The sequence below is a fragment of the Herpailurus yagouaroundi genome, unplaced genomic scaffold, assembly GCF_014898765.1.
Source record: "Herpailurus yagouaroundi ecotype Mexico unplaced genomic scaffold, PumYag 100, whole genome shotgun sequence".
Taxonomy (NCBI): Eukaryota; Metazoa; Chordata; class Mammalia; order Carnivora; family Felidae; genus Herpailurus; species Herpailurus yagouaroundi.
Genome location: NW_024412391.1, coordinates 79,668,938 through 79,692,783, shown reverse-complemented (window position 1 = coordinate 79,692,783; position 23,846 = coordinate 79,668,938). Strand labels below are relative to the sequence as shown.

Here is a 23,846-nt window from a genome sequence, read left to right as displayed (position 1 = left end):
AAGAAAGAAAGAAAGAAAGAAAGAAAGAAAGAAAGAAAGAAAGAAAGAAAGAAAGAAAACAAGTATTGGTGAGGATGTGAAGAAAAAGGATTCCTTGTGTACTGTTGGTGAGAATGTGAACTGGTACAACTAATATGGAAAACAGTATGAAGTTTCCTCAAAAAATTAAAAATAGAAACCCCATATAACCTATTAATTCCACTTTTGGTATTTGTTTGAAGAAAATGAAAACACAAATTGAAAAAGATATGTGTACCCCTGTGTTTACTGCAGCATTTTTTACAATAGCCAAGATATGGGAGCAACCCAAGTGTCCATCAATAGATAAATGGATAAAGAAAAGGTGGTATACAACGGTATATTATCCGGCCATTAGAAAGAATGAAATCTTACCATTTGCAAAAACATAGATGGTATGATGTTAAGTGAAATAAGTTAGAGAAAGACAGATGCCATATGATTTCACTTACATGTGGACTCTGAAAAACAAATGAACAAACAAAAAAACGGAAACAGACTCATACATACAGAGGACAAACTGATGGTTACCAGAGATAAGGTGGGTGGGAAATACATGAAATGGCAGAGGGGATTAAGAGATACAAAGTTTTAGTTAAAAAACCAATAAGTCATGGAGAGGAAAAGTATAGCATCGGGAATCTAGTCAATAATATTTAAAAAAAAATTGTATGATGACAGATGTTTACTAAACTAGTTGTGGTAGCCATTGAGTAATGTACAGAATTTTTAAATCACTTTGTTATATACCTGCAACTAATATAACAGTGTATGTCAACTATATTTCAACAATAATAATTAATAAATAAATAATACATAAAAATATTTCAACCCACTCCCCCCCAGAAAGTAGAAAGCAAGTTGCTAAAGCAACAGTGAAAACGTTGAGCAGTGGAAGCAGAATCATGTGACCAAACATATGGGCATAGGCCAGAGGTGCCGCAGTGGAGTAAAGCGGTGCCCAGTCCCACGTGGGGGATGGGGCATTACTGGGCTTGAGTCTTTGCTGAGGCCAGTACCTCAGAGCGATCTCTTAAAGCTATTTTCCCTGTGGAGAAAACAGGAGGATGCCAACAATTAGGAAAAATCATAGCTATTTTCATTTTATTAGTGTTTTTGTGTGTTTTGTTTTTAGTCAGAACAGTATCTGTGAAATTAAAATAAGAATTCAGGGCAAGAAACTCTTTAAAAAGGAATATGAGGATGACAGACTCTTCCAGCATAGTAAGTCATGAATTAATGAGGACTTCAACTTCTTTCAACAATAGAATAGAAAGAACTAGAAAGAACACTTTTATGCTGGTTTAAAGAGTGGATCATTAGAAAGGAAACCCGGGGCACCTGGGTGGCTCAGTCGGTTGGGCGTCTGACTTCAGCTCAGGTTATGATCTCACAGTCCGTGAGTTTGGCCCCGCGTTGGCCCCGCGTTGGGCTCTGACAGCTCAGAGCCTGGAGCCTGCTTTGGATTCTGTGTCTCCCTCTCTCTCTATCCCTCTCCTGCTCATGCTCTTTCTCTCTCTGTCTCAAAAATAAATAAAAACATTTTTAAAAAAAAATTAAAAAAAAAAAGAAAGGAAACTCAAGTAATTCGATCATGTAATATACTCATTTTTTAATGAATAATGCCATTTATTGTAGATATTTATATATTACTTCCCAGGTTATATCTTCTAAAGAAAAGTTTAATCTTAGTAAATTTAGGGGCTAACAGCAGAACAGAAAGATTGTATTGTAGATGAAATTTGTCTTTTCTTCTGTCACCTCATTCCTTTCCTGGTTTTATCCACCCTGCTGTGATATCCCCAATACTCTTACTTTACTTATCTGAATTCCTTTCCCTTATGAAAATCAGAATTTAGTAAAGAATGATTCCAATGATTTATGTTCCCCCTCACCACAAGCAAAATTTGCACATAATCTCCATCAAACTGAGGGTTTCCAAATGTTTTTGAACATCAGGCAGAATATTGGCCAGGATGGGGGGGCGGGGGCAAGGGGCCTTTGTTGCGTGCCTAAAATAAATCCATGATTGAGGAGAAGAACATTTGTCTTTGAAAAGTGGAATTAAGAATTCTGGGCAGTTTGTATAGATTTGAACCAAGCTTATCTCTATACCAAACAGACGTGGCCACATGTTTATTTATATGGCAAACAAGGTGGCGATAACATGAGAAAAAATAACCCCATTTGCACTTCATAGTAGCCATGTACATATAACAAATGTGTTAATATAATATTATCTTTGCTCATTAAAGAAGATACAGAAAGTACAGATAATTTCAGGAATCCTCACATAGGTGTTCAACACGCGTCAGTCAATGTGTGTTATTGTGAATAGTTGCAAGTAATAAATTTGCATCTCTTTTGGTATATTCCGAAATCTTAATTTATATGGTTTTCCTATGCCTGTTTGGTGAGGCATTATGGTAAGCTTTTTATTTTTTCTTTCTTTCTTTTTTTTTTTTTTTTTAAGAAAATTTCATTTTATATTCTTGAGAAGGCAAAATCATTCAGTTTAATAGTGACCCACAACTCTATACTATTATCAATACAGCTGACAATAATAATACCTTAGACTTACTTAAAATGCTTTAATGCTTTAAAAAATGTTTATTTTTGAGACAGAGACAGAGCATGAGGGGGGGAGGGGCTGAGAGAGAGGGAGACAGAATCTGAAGGAGGCTCCAGGCACTGAGCTGTCATCACAGAACCCAATGCGGGGCTCGAACTCATGAACTGTGAGACCATGACCTGAGCCGAAGTTGGAAACTTAAACAACTGAGCCACCCAGACACCCCTTAAAATGCGTTAAAGTAAATACAATATAATGGGAAAATTTTAAGCTGTAATTTTAACTTAAAAAAATAGATAATATGATAACATTCCAAAAAGTGTATATGGTATATAGTTCTTCCAGTCCATTCCTGTCTCCTTACTGCCCAAGGCAACCATTGCTCTCATTTTCTTGTGTAGCTTCTGGAGTTAGCCTTTGGATTCCATTCATTTCTAATATTTGTTGTTTCATTCATTCATTCATTCATTCATTCATTTATTTATTTATTTATTTTAGATGACTCCAGAATTGATGATAAAAGCATGTACTTTTTATACTGGACGTTTAGTAAAGACACACTTTTGGTAAGAATGTGATTTTTACATACTATTTCTTTGTGTTTTTATTTTTTAATACTCTCCATATGAAGAACAACTCATTTTTAGCCAGTTGTTCTGATTTTATCTATTTAATCATGTCTCCACCATTTTGTATTATATATTTAATTTATTTTCACTTGGCTTTTGCTTAGTTAAAATATGTTCTTTACTTCTTCATGGTATTACATTGTTGTGTGTGTGTGTGTTTTTTAATGTTTTATTTTATATTTGAGAGAGAGAGCATGAGCAGGGGAGGGGCAGAGAGATGGAGACAGAATCTGAAGCAGGCTCCAGGCTCTGAGCTGTTAGCACAGAGCCTGATGTGGGGCTCGAACTCACAGACCGTGAGATCGTGACCCGAGTCAAAGCTGGACGTTCAACTGACTGAGCCACCCAGGTGCCCCTGTGGTGTTTTCGTTTCTTTTAAAATTAAAACTTCAAAATTGAAAGTATAAGGTCTATAATCCCTTCATTTGAAACCCTTGGAGATATGTTTTGAAATTTATATTCCTTTCCTTAAAAATTTTTACAAAGGTATTTCTGCACATTGTGTGTATTATATAACATCTTCAGTGGTGTCTGAGACAGCATGCTGGAACCAAACGTATTCAAACATATTAGTATTTCTACTATGTATATATTATATATGTATGTAATAAAATGAAATATATATACATGAAATGAAATGAAAAAAGACTATGAACAATTATGTGTCAATTCCAGGGAGGTTCTAATGCAAAATTACTTTAGATCAGGTCTAGTTTTGCCTCTAAATAGGTTATGGAAAAACTTCCGGATTCCAGATCTTTCTGGGTTTTAGAAATGTAGCAAAGGGAATTGCAAGCTCAAAGGAAATGCAAGGACTAGCTAGAAATAAAACAATAACAATAATTGAACAATTTCTTTCTATGCTGTGGTTTTTGAGGAGCTAAAGGAGGTGGTATTACTCCTTCTCCCTCTCCATTTATTTAGTAATGTACTGCCATAACATCAAAATACTATTTTTCTATATTTTCTGCCTCTAGCTCTTGGAGAGACATAGCAATACCTCTTACAAATGAAGATGATGAGCTGGCTGAGAAAATAGAAAGAGCAATGAAATATAATAATTTCAGGCTTCAAAAATATGTATTTCATCTCTGGCACTCTTATGTAAAAGGTCAAAAAAAACAACTTACAGGTAAATCCTTACATAGTATTGATTTGTTTTTATATTTAGGTATTCAAAGAAGCAACACACTTAATGGCTAAGCAGTTTGTACTAGAGAATTTATTATTATGTCTAGAGAGCTGTCATGAAATGTAAAGCCCCTAATTTAAAATATTTAATGAGATTTGTGTCAAAGGGTTTCATCGTAACAGAAAACAGTCATGTTTAAAAGAAACTTCTGTATGTATTTGTGTGAAATAGGGATCTCCTATCAGCTTTTTTACTAATAGACCCCTGGTATATCACAGTTGGGTACCAAAATTGATTATTTCTTGGTAGAGAGTTTTCCATTCATGACAGGTATTTCATTTGAAATGGGTACACGAGGATACAAAGAAAATGAATTTTCTTTTCCTTAAAACTTTGATGAGCAGGCAGTGCAAGTACATGATCTTAGGAGCAGGGATAGAGGACTCCAGCCTTTTTTTATTTTTATTTTTTATTTTTTTAATGTTTTTTAATCTATTTTTGAGAGACAGAGAGAGACAGAGAAGGGGAGGGCAGAGAGAGAGGAAGACACAGAATCCAAAGCAGGTTCCAGGCTGAGCTGTCAGCACAGAGCCCAAAGTGTGGCTCAAACCCATGAACTGTGAGATCATGACCTGAGCTGAAATAGTTTGCTTAAAGGGGACTGAGTCACCCAGACACCCCTGGGGACTCCAGCCTTTTGTTCAGACTTTAGCCACTTCACCAAATATTGGTTTATCGTTGCTGCAAATTAGAGAATCATTTCCTCTTGATCCATTCCTGTTGGTCTCTCAGTCACAGTGAACCCTCTGAAGGTTTTGACATAAGACTGATGGACTTCTAATTCTGGGAGGAAACAATTGGTCGCAGTGAGGAAGACACTGCCTTCTGTCAGTGGTATCTGGGGGCCTGCCTTAGTCATCCTTCTCCCTGGCCCCACCCCTGTATTTGAGCTTTGGACCCTTGGTGAAAACATAAAATGGAGCAAATTCTTTAATCATAATGCATTTAACTAAATTAGAATACTATCACATGATTCTATTTCTATGAATAAGTTTGGAAATTCTGGTTTTATAAAGATGTGCTATCATATCTATTACATCTTAATTTATAAGGGCAAAAGTGATGTTTACAGGTTAATAAAGTCTCGGGAGTAGAAATCTACTGCTATCCGTAATAATTAATTTTAGAAGAAATTAAAATCAAACAAAAACTGTCAGATGCAATATTGGTTCATATTGTAAACACTTTGGGTTTTTGGGAAGTATCTTTAAATATATACAATAATCTAATAATTTTCTTTAGATACACTATCGCAGGTACAAAAGATGTTGCACTGTTACAAGCTGACAGCTATCCTATCTAAATGGAGGGATAAAGCAAGACTTAAGTATAAAAAGAGAGAAGATGAGCTGGTACGGTATCTTGGAAACTTAGTATTTTTAGAAATTTAATTTTGGTGTTACATTGATGTGGCTTCAGATAATGATGCTATGTGTGGAAAGTACTAAAATCATGAATATTACATACTTTTGGTGGGGTCTTTATTCTTGTAATTTAACAATTTAAATTTCACTTCAGCTACCAAGAATATTTTCTAATAAATTCTGTTGTTTCAACTATGAACACTGAGAAAAATCATTTCAACATTTTGTTTAAAGTTATTGATAAAGACTAAGAATTTTGCTCAAGCAAGTGGTTAGATGGGTATAGATGTCTAAAATGGAAGAGAAACTATTTGTTGTGATAAAGACTGAATAGTTTTTTTCTACGTAAGATTAAATTGTTATTTATTCTTTTTCAACATTTAATGTAATAAATTATAATTTTAATGTCAAATAATTTTAAAAATTACTAAATTGCTAAAATTAAAGGATCATTCTTAACTGGGACACCTCCTCCCCCCCTCCCCCAGCAATTAAAGTAATTAATTTTTAAAAATATTTATTTATTTTTGAGAGAGAGAGAGAAACAGAGTGCGAATGAAGAAGGAAGGAGGGGCAGAGAGAGAGGGAGACACAGAATCTGAAGCAGGCTCCAGGCTCTGAGCTGTCAGTACAGAGCCTGACACAGGGTTCAAACCCAGGAAGTGAAATCATAACCTGAGCCAAAGTCAGACGCCCACCCGAATGAGCCACCCAGGTGCCCCCAGGAATTAAAACAATTAAAATAGAGGATCCAAGGAAATTCCTCCAAACCTGAAAATATCTCTAGTTTGCTTAAGCTATTAGTAAATTACTATTTAATATTGTTTTAGTAAGCACAGTAACTATTAGGATCAGACAGAAAAATGCTGAAATTTTTTTAGGTATTTTATTCAGTAGGTAATATTTTATCAATAGTCTTTGAAATACAAAGTTGGAATAAATAGGAAAGAGAAAAATAAGAAGTTAAACTCCCTGTTTTGTCATTGCCTGGTGGAGGGCAGGATCAATGCCTCCCACCGCTAACTAGTTCAGATGTTGAGACTGATGATACTACATACGTCCTGAGAGGGCATGAAAAGATTTATTGCTTACATAATCCTTGAAACAGTGCTAGAGCCTGCAAAGGATACTGACATGCATAAAGCATATTCTTGCTCTCTGGAAGTTTATTATCTGCTGGTGTTGAACAGGTGTTCTTATAGGATGTCCTCTAGAATTTTGTGGAGTTCATTTTCAGTGTTGCCAGTTAAACAGTTATACTTCAGGTTCCACTGTTTTAATCTGCTTGTTCAGTGTTTTTCAACACTGTGTACTAAGCTAGTACTTTGACCTTGGCTCCCCCCATGTCTGATCAGTGATTGTCCAATGGTGCAATAAATAACCGTACGTGACTAGTCTGCTCCTTTCACACCCCTCTAAAACTGAACATCCTTGAGGCAAAATCATTCTCTTAATCATACACATACATTGAGTATAATGTTTTGCATGTAGTAGTTGACACAATTAATACATATAATAATGTATATTATACATAATATAGTATTATCCTTAATATAGATGTATATTATATAGTTAATTGAGTGTTTAGAGAAAATATTTGCTTCTAGCTATGTGATTTCTTGGCCTAATAATCACTCACTTAGGAGGGTGAAGTGAAGGAGGCAGGTATATATAATAATATATATATATACTATATATAATATATACTATATAATAATATGTAATAATTATATAACTGTATATAATATATACTATATAATAATATGTAGTAATTATATATTATATATAACTAATAATAATCAAAATTGTGTGTAACATTTGTTTGCCCTCATGGCTTTTTCTTGATTATGCAGTTTTAAGGAATGTATTGAAAGTTAAAATGGGGACTTCTTGTAACAATAAATCAGGAAAGTCCCCAGATGCTTTCTTCTGTCTTTCCTTTTTTTTTGTTTTTAATTTCTGTGCTAACCACCTCCTTTCCATGCCCCAAATATCAGTTCTATCATTACCAGAACCTCGACTCTGTGGGTTTCAGCTTCCTCATCTGAAGGAGGAGCTGGACCACATCTTCAAGGTTGTTGCCTGTGCCAATGTTGTCTTACAACTAATGGAAATGATCTCTAATGCCTTGGTGGTCCAGAGAATATTAAACATGCTATTGACAAGACAGTTTATATAACAATGATAGTAACAATAAATAGTGCTTAATTGGTGCTATCATGGTGGTGAGCACTGTGCTTTTTTAAAAAAAGTTTATTTTGAAGGAGTGAGAGAGCACATGCGCATATTCAAGCCAGGGAAGAGCAGGGTGAGAGGGAGAGAGAATGGGCCCAATCCCATGAACATTTGAAATCATGGCCTGAGCTAAAATTGAGTCAGAAGCTTAACCAACTGAGCCACCCATGTGCCCCACACTATGTTTGATATATATCATCTCATTTAACCTTTACAACAATTCCATGGAATTTATCAATTATTTTCATGGCAGATATTAAAACATGAACTTCAATTGCTAAAATGGAGAAACAACCTAAAACTCAAAGTAGCTGCTAATGAAGAATCCATTTTTCCTGAACCAAGTCTGTCTAAAGTCTCTCTTGAAGGCAATATTCCTGAATGTGACATTTCACTGTTACCCCAAAGAGCGGTCTCACAGGTTTGTATGAATTCATGTACCGTAACTAGTCATTTTCACAATGCTTATTTAAAGAGTGGTTTTATAAACCTTACATGGATGATGGCGATTTTATTTCAAAGATATACGTGTTTTTTTACAACTACATTTGGGTTAAGCTAATTTTTTTAGAGGCCATCCTTTTGGATGGCTATAAGATGAATCTAACAGTCAAAAGTGGGGAAAGTAAAGCTGTAGGAAATGTTTTTCTTTCCTTCCTCCTTCAAGTACATGTTGTCATTTAAGGTGGAACAGATTTTAGATACTCCAGTGCTCACTTTTTAATCTCCAATCCCTCCCTAATCTTTTAATCTTAACATTATTCCTCTATTCGGGGATGCAAATGGTCTTGTCTTATTGCAACTTTCAGTTAGTTAAAATATTTATACTATCTTTCTTCCTTAGATTGTGAATTCATACAAAGAATCATGTAGTTACATCTTACAATTCATTGAATTGATCTCTGAAAAATAAACCATAATTCCAACTACTGGCTATATTCTCTCCTATTTTGATAGAAAAGTAACTTCTACTTTGTGAGGCTACCTGACAAGTGGTAGAAGAAGTGTAAAATATCACCTCATTCTGATTGATGGCAGCTTCACATTATAAAATCCCATGTATTAAATATACCCCTCTAAATGCACAGAATCAAGCTCAAGTTATATTTGGGAATAGGTATCTATGTATCTACACCTAATCTTGCATTTTATATAAAAACTAAAAAAATTTTTTTTTTACATTTATTTATTTTTGATAGAAAGAGACAGCACAAGTGGGGGAGGGGCAGAGAAAGAAGGAGACACAGAATCCAAAGCAGGCTCCAGGCTCCGAGTTGTCAGCACAGAGCCCGAAGCGGGGCTCGAACTCACAAACCGCAAGATCATGACCTGAGCTGAAGTTGGACGCTTAACTGACTGAGCCATACAGGCACCCCATTTTTTATTTTATATTATTATTATTATTAATTTTTTTGCATTTTATATAGAGCATAGAATTAGATAAGGATAGTTTTGCCCATAATTTCCTCTTTATAAATTGCCTCTGGTTTGTTTTTAAATTGGAATTCCTATAATTTTTTTTACTGGTTTGTAATAGCCCTTTATATATTGGTAATATCAATCCTTTGCCTGGAATATATTAGAGATTTCCACCCCTCCATGCTTGATGTTTGCTTTCAATTTTGTCTGTAGAGTCCTTCAATGTGAAAAATTTTAGAGCTTTCTGTAACGAAGTCTGTCATTCTTGCCCTAATTACTTTTCCTTTTGTGCCATATTAATATGTCATTCTTAGCTGTTTTCCTAAGCTATGTCACATTCTTTCTTACAGTTTATACAGCTGTTTTTTTGTCTTTGAACTCCAAAGCTGTTCACTGCTAATGTTTCTCTGTTTACTTTATCAGTGGCTGTTCTAGGGTTTACGATATGCCTTGTCAATTTATCACAGATTACACCTTCACAAAATTTCTACCACTTTATGTATGATGTTAAAACCTAAGAGTAAGCTTTCGTTTTCCTTCTCCTGTGCTTCATGCTAGTATTGCCATACATTATATTCTTAGGTATTTATAAACAGTACAATGCAATTTATTATTTTTACTTTAATAGTCAATTATATTCTCTTTCTCAAATATAAATAATCTTAAAATATATTTTTAAAAAAGGGGCGCCTGGGTAGCTCAGTCACCCAGTCAGTTGAGCATTTGACTTCAGTTCAGGTCACGATCTCATGGTTTGTGGGTTCAAGAGCCTGGAGCCTGCTTCGATTCTCTATCTCTGTCTCTCTCTCTGCCCCTCCCCCACTTGTGTGTGCTCTCTCTCTCTCAAAAATAAACTTAAAATTATTTACAAAATAGTCAATTTTATTTTACCCAGCATTTATTTACTTATTTATGTATTTATTTATTATGAGTAAAGGGCAAGGAGACCTGCCCCTAATTTGCTTTATTATTTTTTTTCTAAGTTTTTATTTAAATTCTAGTTAGTTAACATGTAGTGTAATATTGGTTTCAGGAGTAGAATTCAGTGATTCGTCACTTACATATAACACCCAGTGCTCATCCAAACAAGTATCCTCCTCAATGCCCATCACCCATCTAACCTATCCCCCACCCACCTCCCTCCATCCACCCTGTTTGTTTTCTATCATTAAGAGTCTCTTGGGGGGTGCCTGGGTGGCGCAGTCGGTTAAGCGTCCGACTTCAGCCAGGTCACGATCTCACGGTCCATGAGTTCGAGCCCCGCGTCGGGCTCTGGGCTGATGGCTCAGAGCCTGAAGCCTGTTTCCGATTCTGTGTCTCCCTCTCTCTCTGCCCCTCCCCTGTTCATGCTCTGTCTCTCTCTGTCCCAAAAATAAATAAACGTTGGGAAAAAAAAAAAAAGAGTCTCTTGGGGCACCTGAGTGGCTCAGTTGGTTAAGCATCCAACTTCAGCTCAGGTCATGATCTAACTGCTTGTAAGTTCGAGCCCTGCATTGGGCTCTGTGCTGACAGCTTGGAGCCTGGAGCCTGCTTCAGATTTTGACTCTGTCTCTCTGGCCCTCCCTCACTCATGCGCTCTCTCTCTCTCTCAAATATAAATAAGAAACACTAAAAAAAATTTTTTTAAGTGTCTTATGCTTTGCTTCTCTCTTCTTTTTTCCCCCCTCTTCTTATATGTTTATCTGTTTGTTTCCTAAATGCCACACATGAGTGAAATCATATGGTGTTTATCTTTCTCTGATTTACTTCACTTAGCATAATACTCTCTACTTCATCCACATTGTTGCAAATGGCAACATTTCATTTTCATTTCATATACCACATTTTCTTTATCCATTTGTCACTTGATGGACACTTGAGCTCTTTTCATAGTTTAGCTATTGTTGATATAGAATATATTTATTATTTTGTTGTTTTCTTATTGAAGTATAATTAGTGTACAGTGTTATATTAGTTTCAGGTGTATAATATGATGATTCAATGGTTCTATACATTACTCAGTGCTCATCACAATAAGTGTGCTCTTAACCTGCTTTGTTTCACCCACCCCTCCACTCATCTCTCCTCTGGCAGTCATTAGCTTGTTTTTTTTGTTTTGGTTGTCTTTTTTTTCTTTGTTCATTTGCTTTGTTTCTTAAATTCCACATGAGTGAAATCATAATGATATTTGCATTTCTATAACTTATTTCACTTAGCATCATACCCCCTAAGTCTATCCATTTGTTGCAAATGCCAAGATCCATTCTCTTTATGGCTGAGTAATATTCCATTGTGTATATATATGTGTATATATATATGTGTGTGTGTGTGTGCGTGTATATATATATATATACACGCACACACACACACACACTACCTCTTCTTTGGGTTTTTTCCCATATCTTGGTTGTTGTAAATAAAGCTAAAATAAACACAGGGATGCATATATCCCTTTGAATTAGTGTTTTAATTTTCTTTGGGTAAATACCCAGTAGTGAAATTACCAGATCATACAGTAATTCTATTTTTAATTTTTAAAGGAACTCCGTACTGTTTTCCACAGTGGCTGTACCAGTTTGCATTCCTACCAACAGTGCATGAGGGTTCCAAGATTTGTTGTTTCTTGTGTTTTTTATTTTAGCCATTCTGACATGTGTGAAGTGATATCTTATTGTGGTTTTGATTTGCATTTCCCTGATGATTAGTGATGCTGAACATCTCTTCATGTGTCTGTTGGCTATCTGGATGTCTTCTTTGGAGAAATGTCTGTTCATGTCTCTGTCCATTTTTAAATCAGATTATTTGTGTTTTTGATGTTGAGTTGTATAAATTCTTATACTTTGGATATTAACCCCTTATTGGATATGCCATTTGTAAATATCTTATCCCATTGAATAGGTTGCCTTGCCATTTTATTGATGGTTTCCTTCACTGTGGAAAAAGCTTTTTATTTTAGTATATTCCAATAGTTTAATTTTGTTTTTGTTTCCCTTGTCTGAGGAGACATATCTAGAAAAATGCTTCCTTGGCCAATGTCAAAGAAACTAATGCCTATGTTTTCTTCTAGGAGTTTTATAGTTTCAGGTCTCACATTTAGGTCTTTAATCCATTTTGAATTTATTTTTGTCTATGGTGTAAGAAAGTGGTCCAGTTTCATTCTTTGGGTATAGCTGCCAGTTTCCCAATACCATTTGTGGAAGAGACTATCTTTTGCCCATTGTATACCCTTCTGTCCTTTGTGATAGATTAATTGACCATATAAGTGTGGATTTATTTCTGGACTCTGTATTCTGTTTCCTTGATCTATGTGTCTATTTTTGTGCCAGTACCATACTGTTTTATTACTATAGCTATACAATATATCTTGAAATTTAGGATTGTGATATCTCTAAGTTTGTTCTTTTTCAAGTCTGCTTTGGCTATTTGGCACCTTTTGTAGTTCCATACAGATTTTAGGGTTACTTGTTCCAGTTCTGTGAAAAATGCTCTTGGTGTTCTGACAGTGATTGCATTAAATCTTTAGATTGTTTTAGGTAGTATGGATATTTTAACAATATTGATTCTTCCAGTCCATGAGCATGGAATATCTTTCTATTTGTGTAATCATCAACTTCTTTCATCAGTGTTTTATAGTTTTTGGAGTAGAGGTCTTTGACTTTGTTGATTTATTCCTAGGTATTTTATTCTTTTTGATGCAACTGTAAATGGGATTGTTTTTAAAATTTTCTTTCTGCTATTTCATTAATGTATAGAAATGCAGATTTCTGTATATTAATTTTGCATCTTGTGACTTTATTGAATTCGTTTACTAGTACTAGTAGTTTTTAGGTGGAATCTTGGGTTTTCTGTATATAGTATCATGTCATGTAGAAGGAAAGAAATAATAAAGATTAGAGAAGAAATAAATGAAATTGAGACCAAAAAAAAAGGCAATAGAAAAGATCAATAAAAGTAAGAGCCGATTCTTTGAAGGGATAAACCTTTCACCAGACTTGTCAAGAAAAGACAGAGGACTAAAATAAAATCAGAAATGAAGGAGGAGAGGTAATGACCAACACCACAGAAGTAAGAGGACATTGTGAAAAATTGTATGTCAACAAATTGGACAACCTAGAAGAAGAGGATGAATTCCTAGGCATATATAACCTTCCAAAACTGAAACAGGAAAAAAATATAGAAAATTTCAACAGACTGGTTATGAGCAATGAAATAGAATCGGCAATTTAAAACTTCCAATAAACAAAGTCTAGGACCAGATGGCTTCAGAGGTGAGTTCTACCTAACATTTAAAAAAGTATTAATGCCCACACTGAGATACCACCTCATGTGGGTCAGACTGGCTAAAATGAACAAATAAGAAGAATATAGATGCTGGAGAGGATGTGGAGAAGCAGGAACCCTCTTGCACTGTTGGTGGGAATGCAAACTGGTGCAGCCGCTCTGGAAAACGGTGTGGAGGTTCCTCAAAAAATTAAAAATAGATCTACTCTGTGACCCAGCAATACCACTGGTAGGCATATACCCAAGGGATACAGGGGTGCTGATGCATAGGGGCACTTGTACCCCAATGTTTATAGCAGCACTTTCAACAATAGCCAAATTATGGAAAGAGCCTAAATATACATCAACTGACGGATGGATAAAGAAGATGTGGTTTATATATACAATGGAATACTACTTGGCAATGAGAAAGAATGAAATCTGGCCATTTGTAGCAACATGGATGCAACTGGAGAGTGTTATGCTAAGTGAAATAAGTCAGGCAGAGAAAGACAGATACCATATGTTTTCACTCATATGTGGATCCTGAGAAACTCAACAGAAGACCAGGGGGGAGGGGGAGGCGGGGGAAAAAAAGTTACAGAGAGGGAAGGAGGCAAACCATAAGAGACTCTTAAATACTGAGAACAAACTGAAGGTTGATGGGGGCTGGGGGAAGGGGAAAGTGGGTGATGGGCATTGAGGAGAGCACCTGTTGGGATGAGCACTGGATGTTGTATGGAAACCAATTTGACAATAAATTTCATATAAATAAATAAATAAATAAATAAATAAATAAATAAATAAATGTTAATGCTTGTTCTCAAACTATTTCAAAAAATACAAGAGAGGTGCCTGGGTGGCTCAGGTGGTTAAACATCCAATTCTTGATTTTGGCTCAGGTTATGATCTCACAGTTTGTGAGACTGAGTCCCATGTTGGACTTCACACTGATAACATTGAACCTGCTTGGGATTCTCTCCCTCTCTCTCTGCCCCTCTCCCGCTCATGCTCTCTTTCTCTCTCTCTCTCAAAATAAATAAATAAACATTAAAACAAAGTAGTAGAGGAAGGAAAGCTTCCAAATTCATCCTACAAGGCCAGCATTACCCTGATAACAAAACCAGACAAAGACACTACAAAAAAAGAAAACTATAGGCCAATATCTCTGATAAATATAGATACAAAATCCTCAATAAAATATTAGCAAACCAAATCCAACAATACATTAAAAAACATTCTCCATTATCAACTGGAATTTATTCCAGGATGCATGGGCGGTTCAATATTTACAATCAATCAACATGACACATCACATCAACAAAAGAAAGGATAGGGGGCACCTGGGTGGCTCAGTCGGTTAAGTGTCCGACTTCAGCCAGGTCATGATCTCGCAGTCCGTGAGTTCGAGCCTCGGTACCCATCACCCACTTTCCCCTCCCCCCCAACCCCCATCAACCCTCAGTTTATTCTCAGCATTTAAGAGTCTTTTATGGTTTGCCTCCTTCCTTCTCTGGAACATTTTTTTCCCCTTCTCCTCCCCCCTGGTCTTCTGTTGAGTTTCTCAGGATCCACATATGAGTGAAAACATATGGTATCTGTCTTTCTCTGCCCGACTTATTTCACTTAACATAACATAACACTCCAGTTCCATCCACATTGCAACAAATGGCCAGAGTTCATTCTTTCTTATCTATTCATTTTTTAAATTTAAGTTTCTGTTGTTTAGGCCACCCAGTGTATAATATTTTGCTATAGCAGTCTGAGCAAACTAATACAATTCTTTTCATTTTTCTTATTATAAATCCCCCACTTCGTTGCCCCTCACCTCACTTTCTGTCCTTCCTCAATGAGAAAATATATATGCCGTCAGGTAGGATGGCATAATTCCTGACCACGTTCCTCAGTCCTGTTTTCCTGATCTATTTGCCCTTTTTCAAATATACCATGCATACACACCTTCGTTTCCTTTTCTGTTCTCAGGGGTGTTGCCTATGTCATGTACAGTATTTATTTCAGATGCTTTTCTTTAATTTCTTCCAGAGGTGATGATGCAATCTTATTTTCAAATCATTATCAATATCAGTTTTGAGTCAATGAGGAGTAGTTGACAGAAAGCTGCATAATTAACTTCAAATACAAGACAGTTTCTCAACATAATTTCTGTTGCCTCCTAACCAAGGCACTCAATGGTCCATCCAAACAATCTTTCTTGACATCTAGGACTATGTTTATTCATGTTTCCTGATTTATAAGCATCCAGAAATATTTATCAAGTGAATGAATTTATCATTTAAGAAATTATCATATGCTGGGGCACCTGGGTGGCTCAGTCGGCTGAGCCCCTGACTTCGGCTCAGGTCATGATCTGACGGTCTGAGTTAGAGCCCTGCATCAGGCCCTGTGCTGACAGCTCAGAGCTGGAGCCAGCTCAGAGCCTGGAGATTCTGTGTCTCCCTCTCTCTCTGCCCCTTCCCTGCTTGTACTCTCTCTCTCTCTCTCTCAAAAAATAAATAAACATTGAAAAAAATTAAGAAATTATCATATGCTGTCCCAATTCAAGGTTAAGAAAGAAGGTACAGATCTATATCAAAAGCACCAATATTTTCCCCAGGCCATTTCTTTTGTCTGTGAAAGTCAATTCTCCAAACAATTATTGACGAGTAGGCATAAAAGGTAAGCTTTTAATAACTACAGAAATATCGTTGATTGAAACAGCACAGAAAGGAGATCAAGTTTTGAAATACCTTTAGGCTCCACATTTTTCAAGAATGCACCATCTTTTTATGGGCCTCCATATAGACAATTTAAGGCAAGAATAAAAAATGTTAACGCTATAGTTTCGGAAGCTTATTGATTGATTGCAGAGTCTTCAGGAGACTTCCAAGTAGCTATTTTAAACAAGGCATTCAGGTTTAGTAATTATTTAAACTATGAGCTAGTACTGCCTTCACCTACCAATATAAGAAAGCATGGCAGCTGGTGGGGCTTAAAGAAATAAGGTCTTATTTGTTTCCTATAACAGAGAGTCCGGAGGAAGGCAATCCAGGTGTGGTCTTCCACAATGCCAATAAAAATGGAATCTTTCTATCATTTAATTCCACAATCCTTAGCATCTTCTTGCTTACTGTCTCATGGTTGCAATATGGCTACTCCATCTCCAACCATATCTTTACTTATCAGGTCTGAAGAAGGAGGAAAATCATAGTGCTAGCAGGGGAAAACGTTGGCCTATTTCTTTTTAGTAGGAAAGCAAAGTTTCCCCAAGACCCCACAGTTAAGACCTTCACTGGTGTATTTTAGGCTAGAACTTTGTCACTAGGCCATGTTTAACTGCAAGATTGCTAGTCAGGAGGGGACTTTGAGTGGGGATTGGGTGAGTTACAACAGTAAGAAGCAAGCAAATCTTTAGGAAGTCAGTATATGATTGCTGCAAAGGAATTCTGGTTTAATGCTCTTCCCTCTCCCAACTCAAAGAGGCCCAAAATACCAACTGATAAAGAACCAAAGCACCCGGTGTTAGCAAACCATCTCATAAAGTGATCCAGGGCCTGACAGAGACTTGTACCTGGAAATTTCAACACTTATGATGAGCTATGAACTTGTATGTTTTCTCATAAAAGTGTTTTGGTTTGATAATACAGTGGTTACAAGTTCAGGCTCAGGACTCAGGAGAACTGGGCTCCTATCTTTCCTCATCAATTACTAGCAACATGACCCTAGGCAATATCAGCCCTCTTGGCCCTTGATCTCTAAAACTTGATCTCTAAACTGCTGTCATCTCTCCAACTAAATTCTGAATTTATGGAAAAGAGTTCACGTTGGATTAATCGAAGTTTTAGGACAATGGGAGCCATTGCCAGTTTTTGCATTTAACAGGTTACTCTCTGGTATCACGTCATAGGTTGTGATCAGGCTTGCTATCCGTTCTTCCACCCTGATTCCCACCCCTACTCCCATGTGGAATGATGGAGAGCCTTTGGGAATCAGAGTTATGAAGTCTGCCAGAGTACTCAAACCATAGCATGATCTAGAAAAAAGAATGTAGAGATTTCTCTGTTGAGCTTTTATGTTTTTCAGGACCTGTGGACCTAAGAAATTAAATGACATCCCCAAAGCCAGACAACTACAAAACTGAGATCAGAATCTGATTTTGCTAATTCTTGTCTAAAATTATAACCTTTATTCTGTTTTTCTTCTTGGAGAATTCTAAAGAAATGTAATATGTATATTTTACTTATGAGACAAAAAAAAGGAATGGAATTTACCATTTACCTCTGTTTAGTTACATTCCCCTTAAAAATATATGAGTAATATTTTTCTTTTCCAAATGACTAAATCTTCATACAACACGAAAGTACAGAATTATTCTTGGTTATTCTCAAATTTTTTCCCAATCAAATAAATTGTCAAGAATGTCTATTAAAAGTGCAAAGGCATTGGGGCGCCTGGGTGGCGCAGTCGGTTAAGTGTCCAACTTCAGCCAGGTCACGATCTCGCAGTCCGTGAGTTCGAGCCCCGCGTCGGGCTCTGGGCTGATGGCTCAGAGCCTGGAGCCTGTTTCAGATTCTGTGTCTCCCTCTCTCTCTGCCCCTCCCCTGTTCATGCTCTGTCTCTCTCTGTCCCAAAAGTAAATAAACGTTGAAAAAAAAAATTAAAAAAAAAAGTGCAAAGGCATTAAATGAGTGAATTTATATAATAGTGGAAAACTGGAAATTAATGATTCTAAGACTCATGTTTTGAACAGGTGGGTTTAAGCTTATTAATGCTATAGATGTGCAAAGCTAATTTTTTACATCATGGTTTAAAACGCCATCTAATTTGGTGACTAATTTGGTCAGCCAATTCTCAGGGACTTGAGGAGCAAAGATGTAAAAACATGAAAAGGTAATGTGAGTTGGATCTAACTTTATTTAAAGCCTTTGAAAGTGTTGGTTTTTTAAAATAAGTTGATATTTGTACAATTTAGCTTGCCTAATGTTTTGAAGGAATAATTGAAAACAGCAATCTGGAATGACATACAATTTGAACTTACTTGGAAAATACACTTATACTGCAGGCCTGCCTTTTAGGTACAGTTTAATCAACCCATGAAAACAGGTCAGGTTCTGTTTTATAACAATTTTCCTTAGTATCATTTACCCACTGGGAAAGTCTGCTTACAGATGGTAGGGATCATATACTATCACTCAAATTCAGATCTAGTGGTAGGGTTGGCTCAGACCATTTTCCATGAAAATATAAGGTTTTTCTTTTTCTCCCCCCTCCCCTTTTTGGTATGTGTGTAGTTTGGCAAGCAATACAGAGAAAAGCCTTATACTTGATGAATTTGGAAAGTCTAAATAATATATAGTTAGGCAATGCATTTGTCTTAAAATATAAAATTGCTTGATTAGTTTAACAATATAAATGGTGTCTTGGGGCTACCTTTCATTTTAAATAACTATATTTTTGTTTGTTTGTAAAAGATAATAGCATGTGGACTTGCAGAGTTTTAAAATCACCTTCAGTGTTATGACTCATCTTCTCACTTGGAAAAAGAAAACACAAAACGTGGATGACTATTAAAACTTGTACCATGTTGCAGGAGACAAAGCAGATGGTTCAGGGCCATTGGATTCAGTTACTTTAGAATTATAAAACAGAATTCTCAATGACTTTTTGAATTCCATGTTTTGATAACCTCAGGGGTCAGTCTGACCTCAATTCACCAAAGCAGAGAGTGATTCCAGGTTTCATACGCATGTACTGTGGGAACTTCAGATAAGAGAAGGTTCCAGAACCTTGCTCTATCAAGGAACTATGTGTGCATTGGCTCAACTTGTGGAGTGGGTGAAAAAGCAGATGGAACAAAACATCTAAAAATTGTTTTAGCATCAGCTTATTTTTGGTGAAAGCCTGCTCTGCCCATAGATCTCAATTTCATTGCTTCAGTCCTAATCAGTAATACTAAGTTAAGCAGTTTTACAAATGATTTTACTATAAAGCTTTAATGACAAATTGTAGAAGATGTCAGATTAATTTTAGCAGGAACGACCTTTGCAAAATGAAACATCATCCCTAGGATGGAAAACTACAGCACAGAAAGAGGCAGCCACTTGGAAACTGAGTGTGTACTCTGGAATCTGGGTGGCCAGTTCTGTCACTAGCTGTGTGACTGTGGGCATGTTGCTTAATCTTTTTATTTCTAAGTTGTCTCTAAGTAATGAGAGGATAATTTAAAAATATCTCCTGCATTTGCTATTATGAGGATTAAATGAGTTAATACATATGAAGCACTTAGAACAATGCCTAGTGTGTATAGTAATTTCTCTGTGGAAGTTACTATTATTATTATTTTACTTTATTTCAGAGAGAGAGACAGAGAGCATGAGCAGGGGAGGGGCAAAGGGAGAGGGAGAGGGAAAGAGAATCTTAGTGCGGAGCCAGACATGGGGCTCGATCTCATGACCCTGGAATCATGACCTGAGCCGAAATCAAGAGTGAGACACTCAACTGACTGAGCCACCCAAGTGCCCAGCAAAGTTACTATTATTGATATGTTGAATGTGGATGTCTGAATGATGAATAAACAACTGAATAGGAAGTACAGAAGACTGGATTCTACATGGTTCTACACGTAGTCAGTAGCACTGTCAGCCTGCTGACATCCCACAGGGCATCTAACCTATCTCAGCCTCAGTTTAAAGACTTTGAAAATCTCTAGCAGAGTATGTACTTGCAGTTTCTTCTGTAAAACGAGAGGATGGGCTAGATGGCCTCTTGGATCGCTTCTAGTTTTAAACATCTGTGAATCATGGATGCAAACAAGCATCCCAGTAGAGGAGATATCAGGAGTGAATGCAGAAAATCCTGGAGAGGGCTTTGCCCAGGTTCATGCCTGTGTTCCAATGCTTCTCCACCCCACAACTAGCCTGATTAGCTCTTTCTCTTACTTTACGTCTCAGCTTAAATGGCGTCCATCAGACAGACCTCTCCTGACAATCCAATCTAAAATTTATTTTTTTAAACGTTTATTTATTTTTGAGACAGAGACAGAGCATGAACGGGGGAGGGTCAGAGAGAGAGAGGGAGACACAGAATCCGAAACAGGCTCCAGGTTCCGAGCAGTCAGCACAGAGCCCCACGCGGGGCCCCAACTCACGGACCGCGAGATCGTGACCTGAGCCGAAGTCAGACGCTTAACCGACTTAGCCACCCAGGCACCCCATGACAATCCAATCTAAAAGCAATCACTGCTCTAAGGCCTTGTTCTTTTCCTTCAGAGCACTTTTCATTCTAAATAGCTATTAACTTTCAATAGCTTACTATTTTTTTAATGTCTCTCTCACTGAAGTATATGCTTTTTAGGTTCAGATATTATACCTGTTTTGATTATTTCTTTAAACATTTTTTTTAATGTTTATTTATTTTTGAGACAGAGAGAGACAGACATGAATGGGGGAGGGTCAGAGAGAGGGAGACACAGAATCTGAAACAGGCTCCAGGCTCTGAGCTGTCAGCACAGAGCCCAACGCGGGCTCGAACTCACGGACTGCAAGATCATGACCTGAGCTGAAGTCAGCTGCTTAACCGACTGAGCCACCCAGGCACCCCATATTTTGATTATTTCTTTACCCTGAGCATCTAAGAGATTGTCACAAGCAGGCACTCAATGAAGATTTTATTTTGTTTGTTTAACAACTATATTGGATTCCTACAATGTATGAAGGTTTTGGGGCTTATATTTTCATGTGAAGAAACAGTGAAGAAGTAAACAAGTATGCAAGAACATGTCACACAGAATGAAATGCTATGAAGAAAAAGAAGTCAGGATAAAGGATGAACACCTTTACCAAAAGAAACACCAAAAGTAGAGGTAGCAAAAGCTGATGGAACTCCATCAAACTAAAAAGCTCTGCACAGTAAAGGAAACCATCAACAACACGAAAAGATTACCCACTGAATGGAAGAAAATATTTGCTAACTATATATCTGATAAGAGGTTAATATCCCAAATACAAAATATCCAAGGGCCAAGTCTCTTGAACAACACCGAGTTTAGGAGCACCAACCCCCATGTACTTGAAAATCCATTAGAACTTTTGATTTCTCTAAAAAACATAACTACTAATAGCCTATTGTTGACCAAAGCCTTACCAATAACATAAAGTCAATTAACACATATTTTGTATGTATTATGTACCATATTATTATAATAAAGTAATCTAGAGAAAAGAAAATATTAAGAAATCATAAGGAAGAGAAAATATATTTATAGCACTGTACTATATTGAAAAAATATCTGCACATAAATGGACCTGCACAGTTCAAACTCATGTTGTTGGGGGGTCAACTGTATATAAGGAACTTATACAACTCAATAGCAAAAATTAAAAAAAAAAACAATTAAAAAATGGGCAGAGGATCTAATAGACATTTTTCCAAAGAAGACATAAAGATGGCCAACACATGTGAGAAGATGCTCAATATCACTAATCATCAAGGAAATGCAAATCAAAACTCTTAACACCTCACACACCTGTTAGAATGGTTAGTATCAAAAAGACAAGAAATAACAAGTGTTGGAGAAAATGTGGAGAAAAGGAAATCCTTGTGCGCTGTTGGTAGCAATGTAAATTGGCACAACTTCTATAGAAAACAGTGTGGAGCTTTCTCAAAGTATTAAAAGTAGAAAAGCCACCTGACCCAGCAATTTTATGTCTGGGTATTTATCTGAAAGGAACAAAATCACTAACTTGAAAAGATATAGGTACTCCATGTTCATTGCAGCAATATTCACATTAGGCAAGACATGAAAACAACCCAAAGGTCCATCAACAGATGAATGGAAAGAGAAAATATGGTAATATACATACACTAGAATGTTATTCAGTCATTTAAAAGAAGGAAATCATGTCATGTGCAACAACATGGATGGACCCTGAGGGGATTATGCTACATGAAAAAAGTCAGAGAAAGACAGAAAAATACTATATAATCTCACTTATATGTGAAATCTAAAACAAAGAGAGAGAGAGAGAGAGAGAGAGAGAGAGAGAGAGAGAGAGAGAGAAAACTGGATACAGAAGACAGATAGGTGGTTTCCAGAGGGTAGGGTCGGGGGTGAGCAAAATGGATAAAGGTAGTCAAAAGGTAAAAACTTCCAGTTATAAAATAAATGTCATGGGAATATAATGTAGCATAGTGACTATGGTTAATAATGCTGTACTATATATTTGAAAGTTGCTGAGAGAGCAGATCTTAAAAGTTCTCATCACAAGAAAAAAATTGTAACTATATGTGGTGATAGATGTTAACTAGATTTATTGTGGTGATCATTTTGCAATATATACAAAAACTGAATCACTATGCTTTATACCTGAAATGAATATAATGTTGTATGCCAATTATATCTCACTTAAAAATAAGAATGACAGGGGTGTACTGCTCTAGTTGTCGGGGGAGGCTTCTCTCTGCAGTGTATTTGTTGAAAGAATTAAAAGAAAAATAACACTAAGAAAATGGGAGAAACATTTCAGCAGTGGTCGAATAAGGTTGGCTTGCCTGGAATGAAGAATTTATGTTGGGGGCAGCAAGATATACAGTTGGAAGGGCTGGGGCTATATTGTTGAGGTCTTGAGTGTCCACTCAGAAGTTGGGCTTAAATAAGTGGGCAATGACATAATGGTAGACTTAGAAAGTGGTTCTCTTTCCCCTTCACCTGTCTCTCCCTCCTCTTCCTACTGCTCTAGTTAGGTCGTGAGGGTTGGGTGAAGTCTGAAGGCAGGAAGGGTTTTCTCTAAGAATGAGCAGTAGGGGGTAACCTGGATGGCTCAGTCGGTTAAGCGTCCGACTTCGGCTCAGGTCATGATCTCACAGTCTGTGGGTTCGAGCCCCGCATCGGGCTCTGTGCTGACAGCTCAGAGCCTGGAGCCTGCTTCCGATTCTGTGTCTCCCTCTCTCTCTGCCCCTCCCCTGCTCATGCTCTGTCTCTCTCTGTCGCAAAAATGAATAAAAACATTAAAAAACTAAATAAAAGACAAATGAATAAACAAAGTAAAACAAAAAAAGACACATAGATACAGAGAACAATCTAGTGGCTGCCAGAGGGGAGGAGAGGGTGGAGGGATGGGAGAAATAGAGAGAGGGGATTAAAAGGGACAAACTTCCTTTTATAAAATAAGTAAGGCACAGGG

The 23,846-nt window shown here is 36.7% G+C and overlaps 2 protein-coding genes across 2 annotated transcripts in view; one reads left to right on the top strand and one right to left on the bottom strand.

Moving 5' to 3' along the window:
• The window catches only part of FBXL13 (F-box and leucine rich repeat protein 13), a 214,648-nt gene that overhangs the window by 32,982 nt on the left and 157,820 nt on the right, over positions 1-23,846 (top strand). Inside the window, exons 4-7 of the mRNA XM_040472848.1 lie at positions 3,089-3,156; positions 4,197-4,351; positions 5,654-5,763; positions 8,264-8,431. Of these exons, the coding sequence (XP_040328782.1) occupies positions 3,089-3,156; positions 4,197-4,351; positions 5,654-5,763; positions 8,264-8,431 (501 nt within the window). The remainder of the gene's footprint in view (positions 1-3,088; positions 3,157-4,196; positions 4,352-5,653; positions 5,764-8,263; positions 8,432-23,846) is intronic.
• The window catches only part of LRRC17 (leucine rich repeat containing 17), a 112,401-nt gene that overhangs the window by 15,661 nt on the left and 72,894 nt on the right, over positions 1-23,846 (bottom strand). The gene's annotated exons all lie outside the window — the stretch shown is intronic.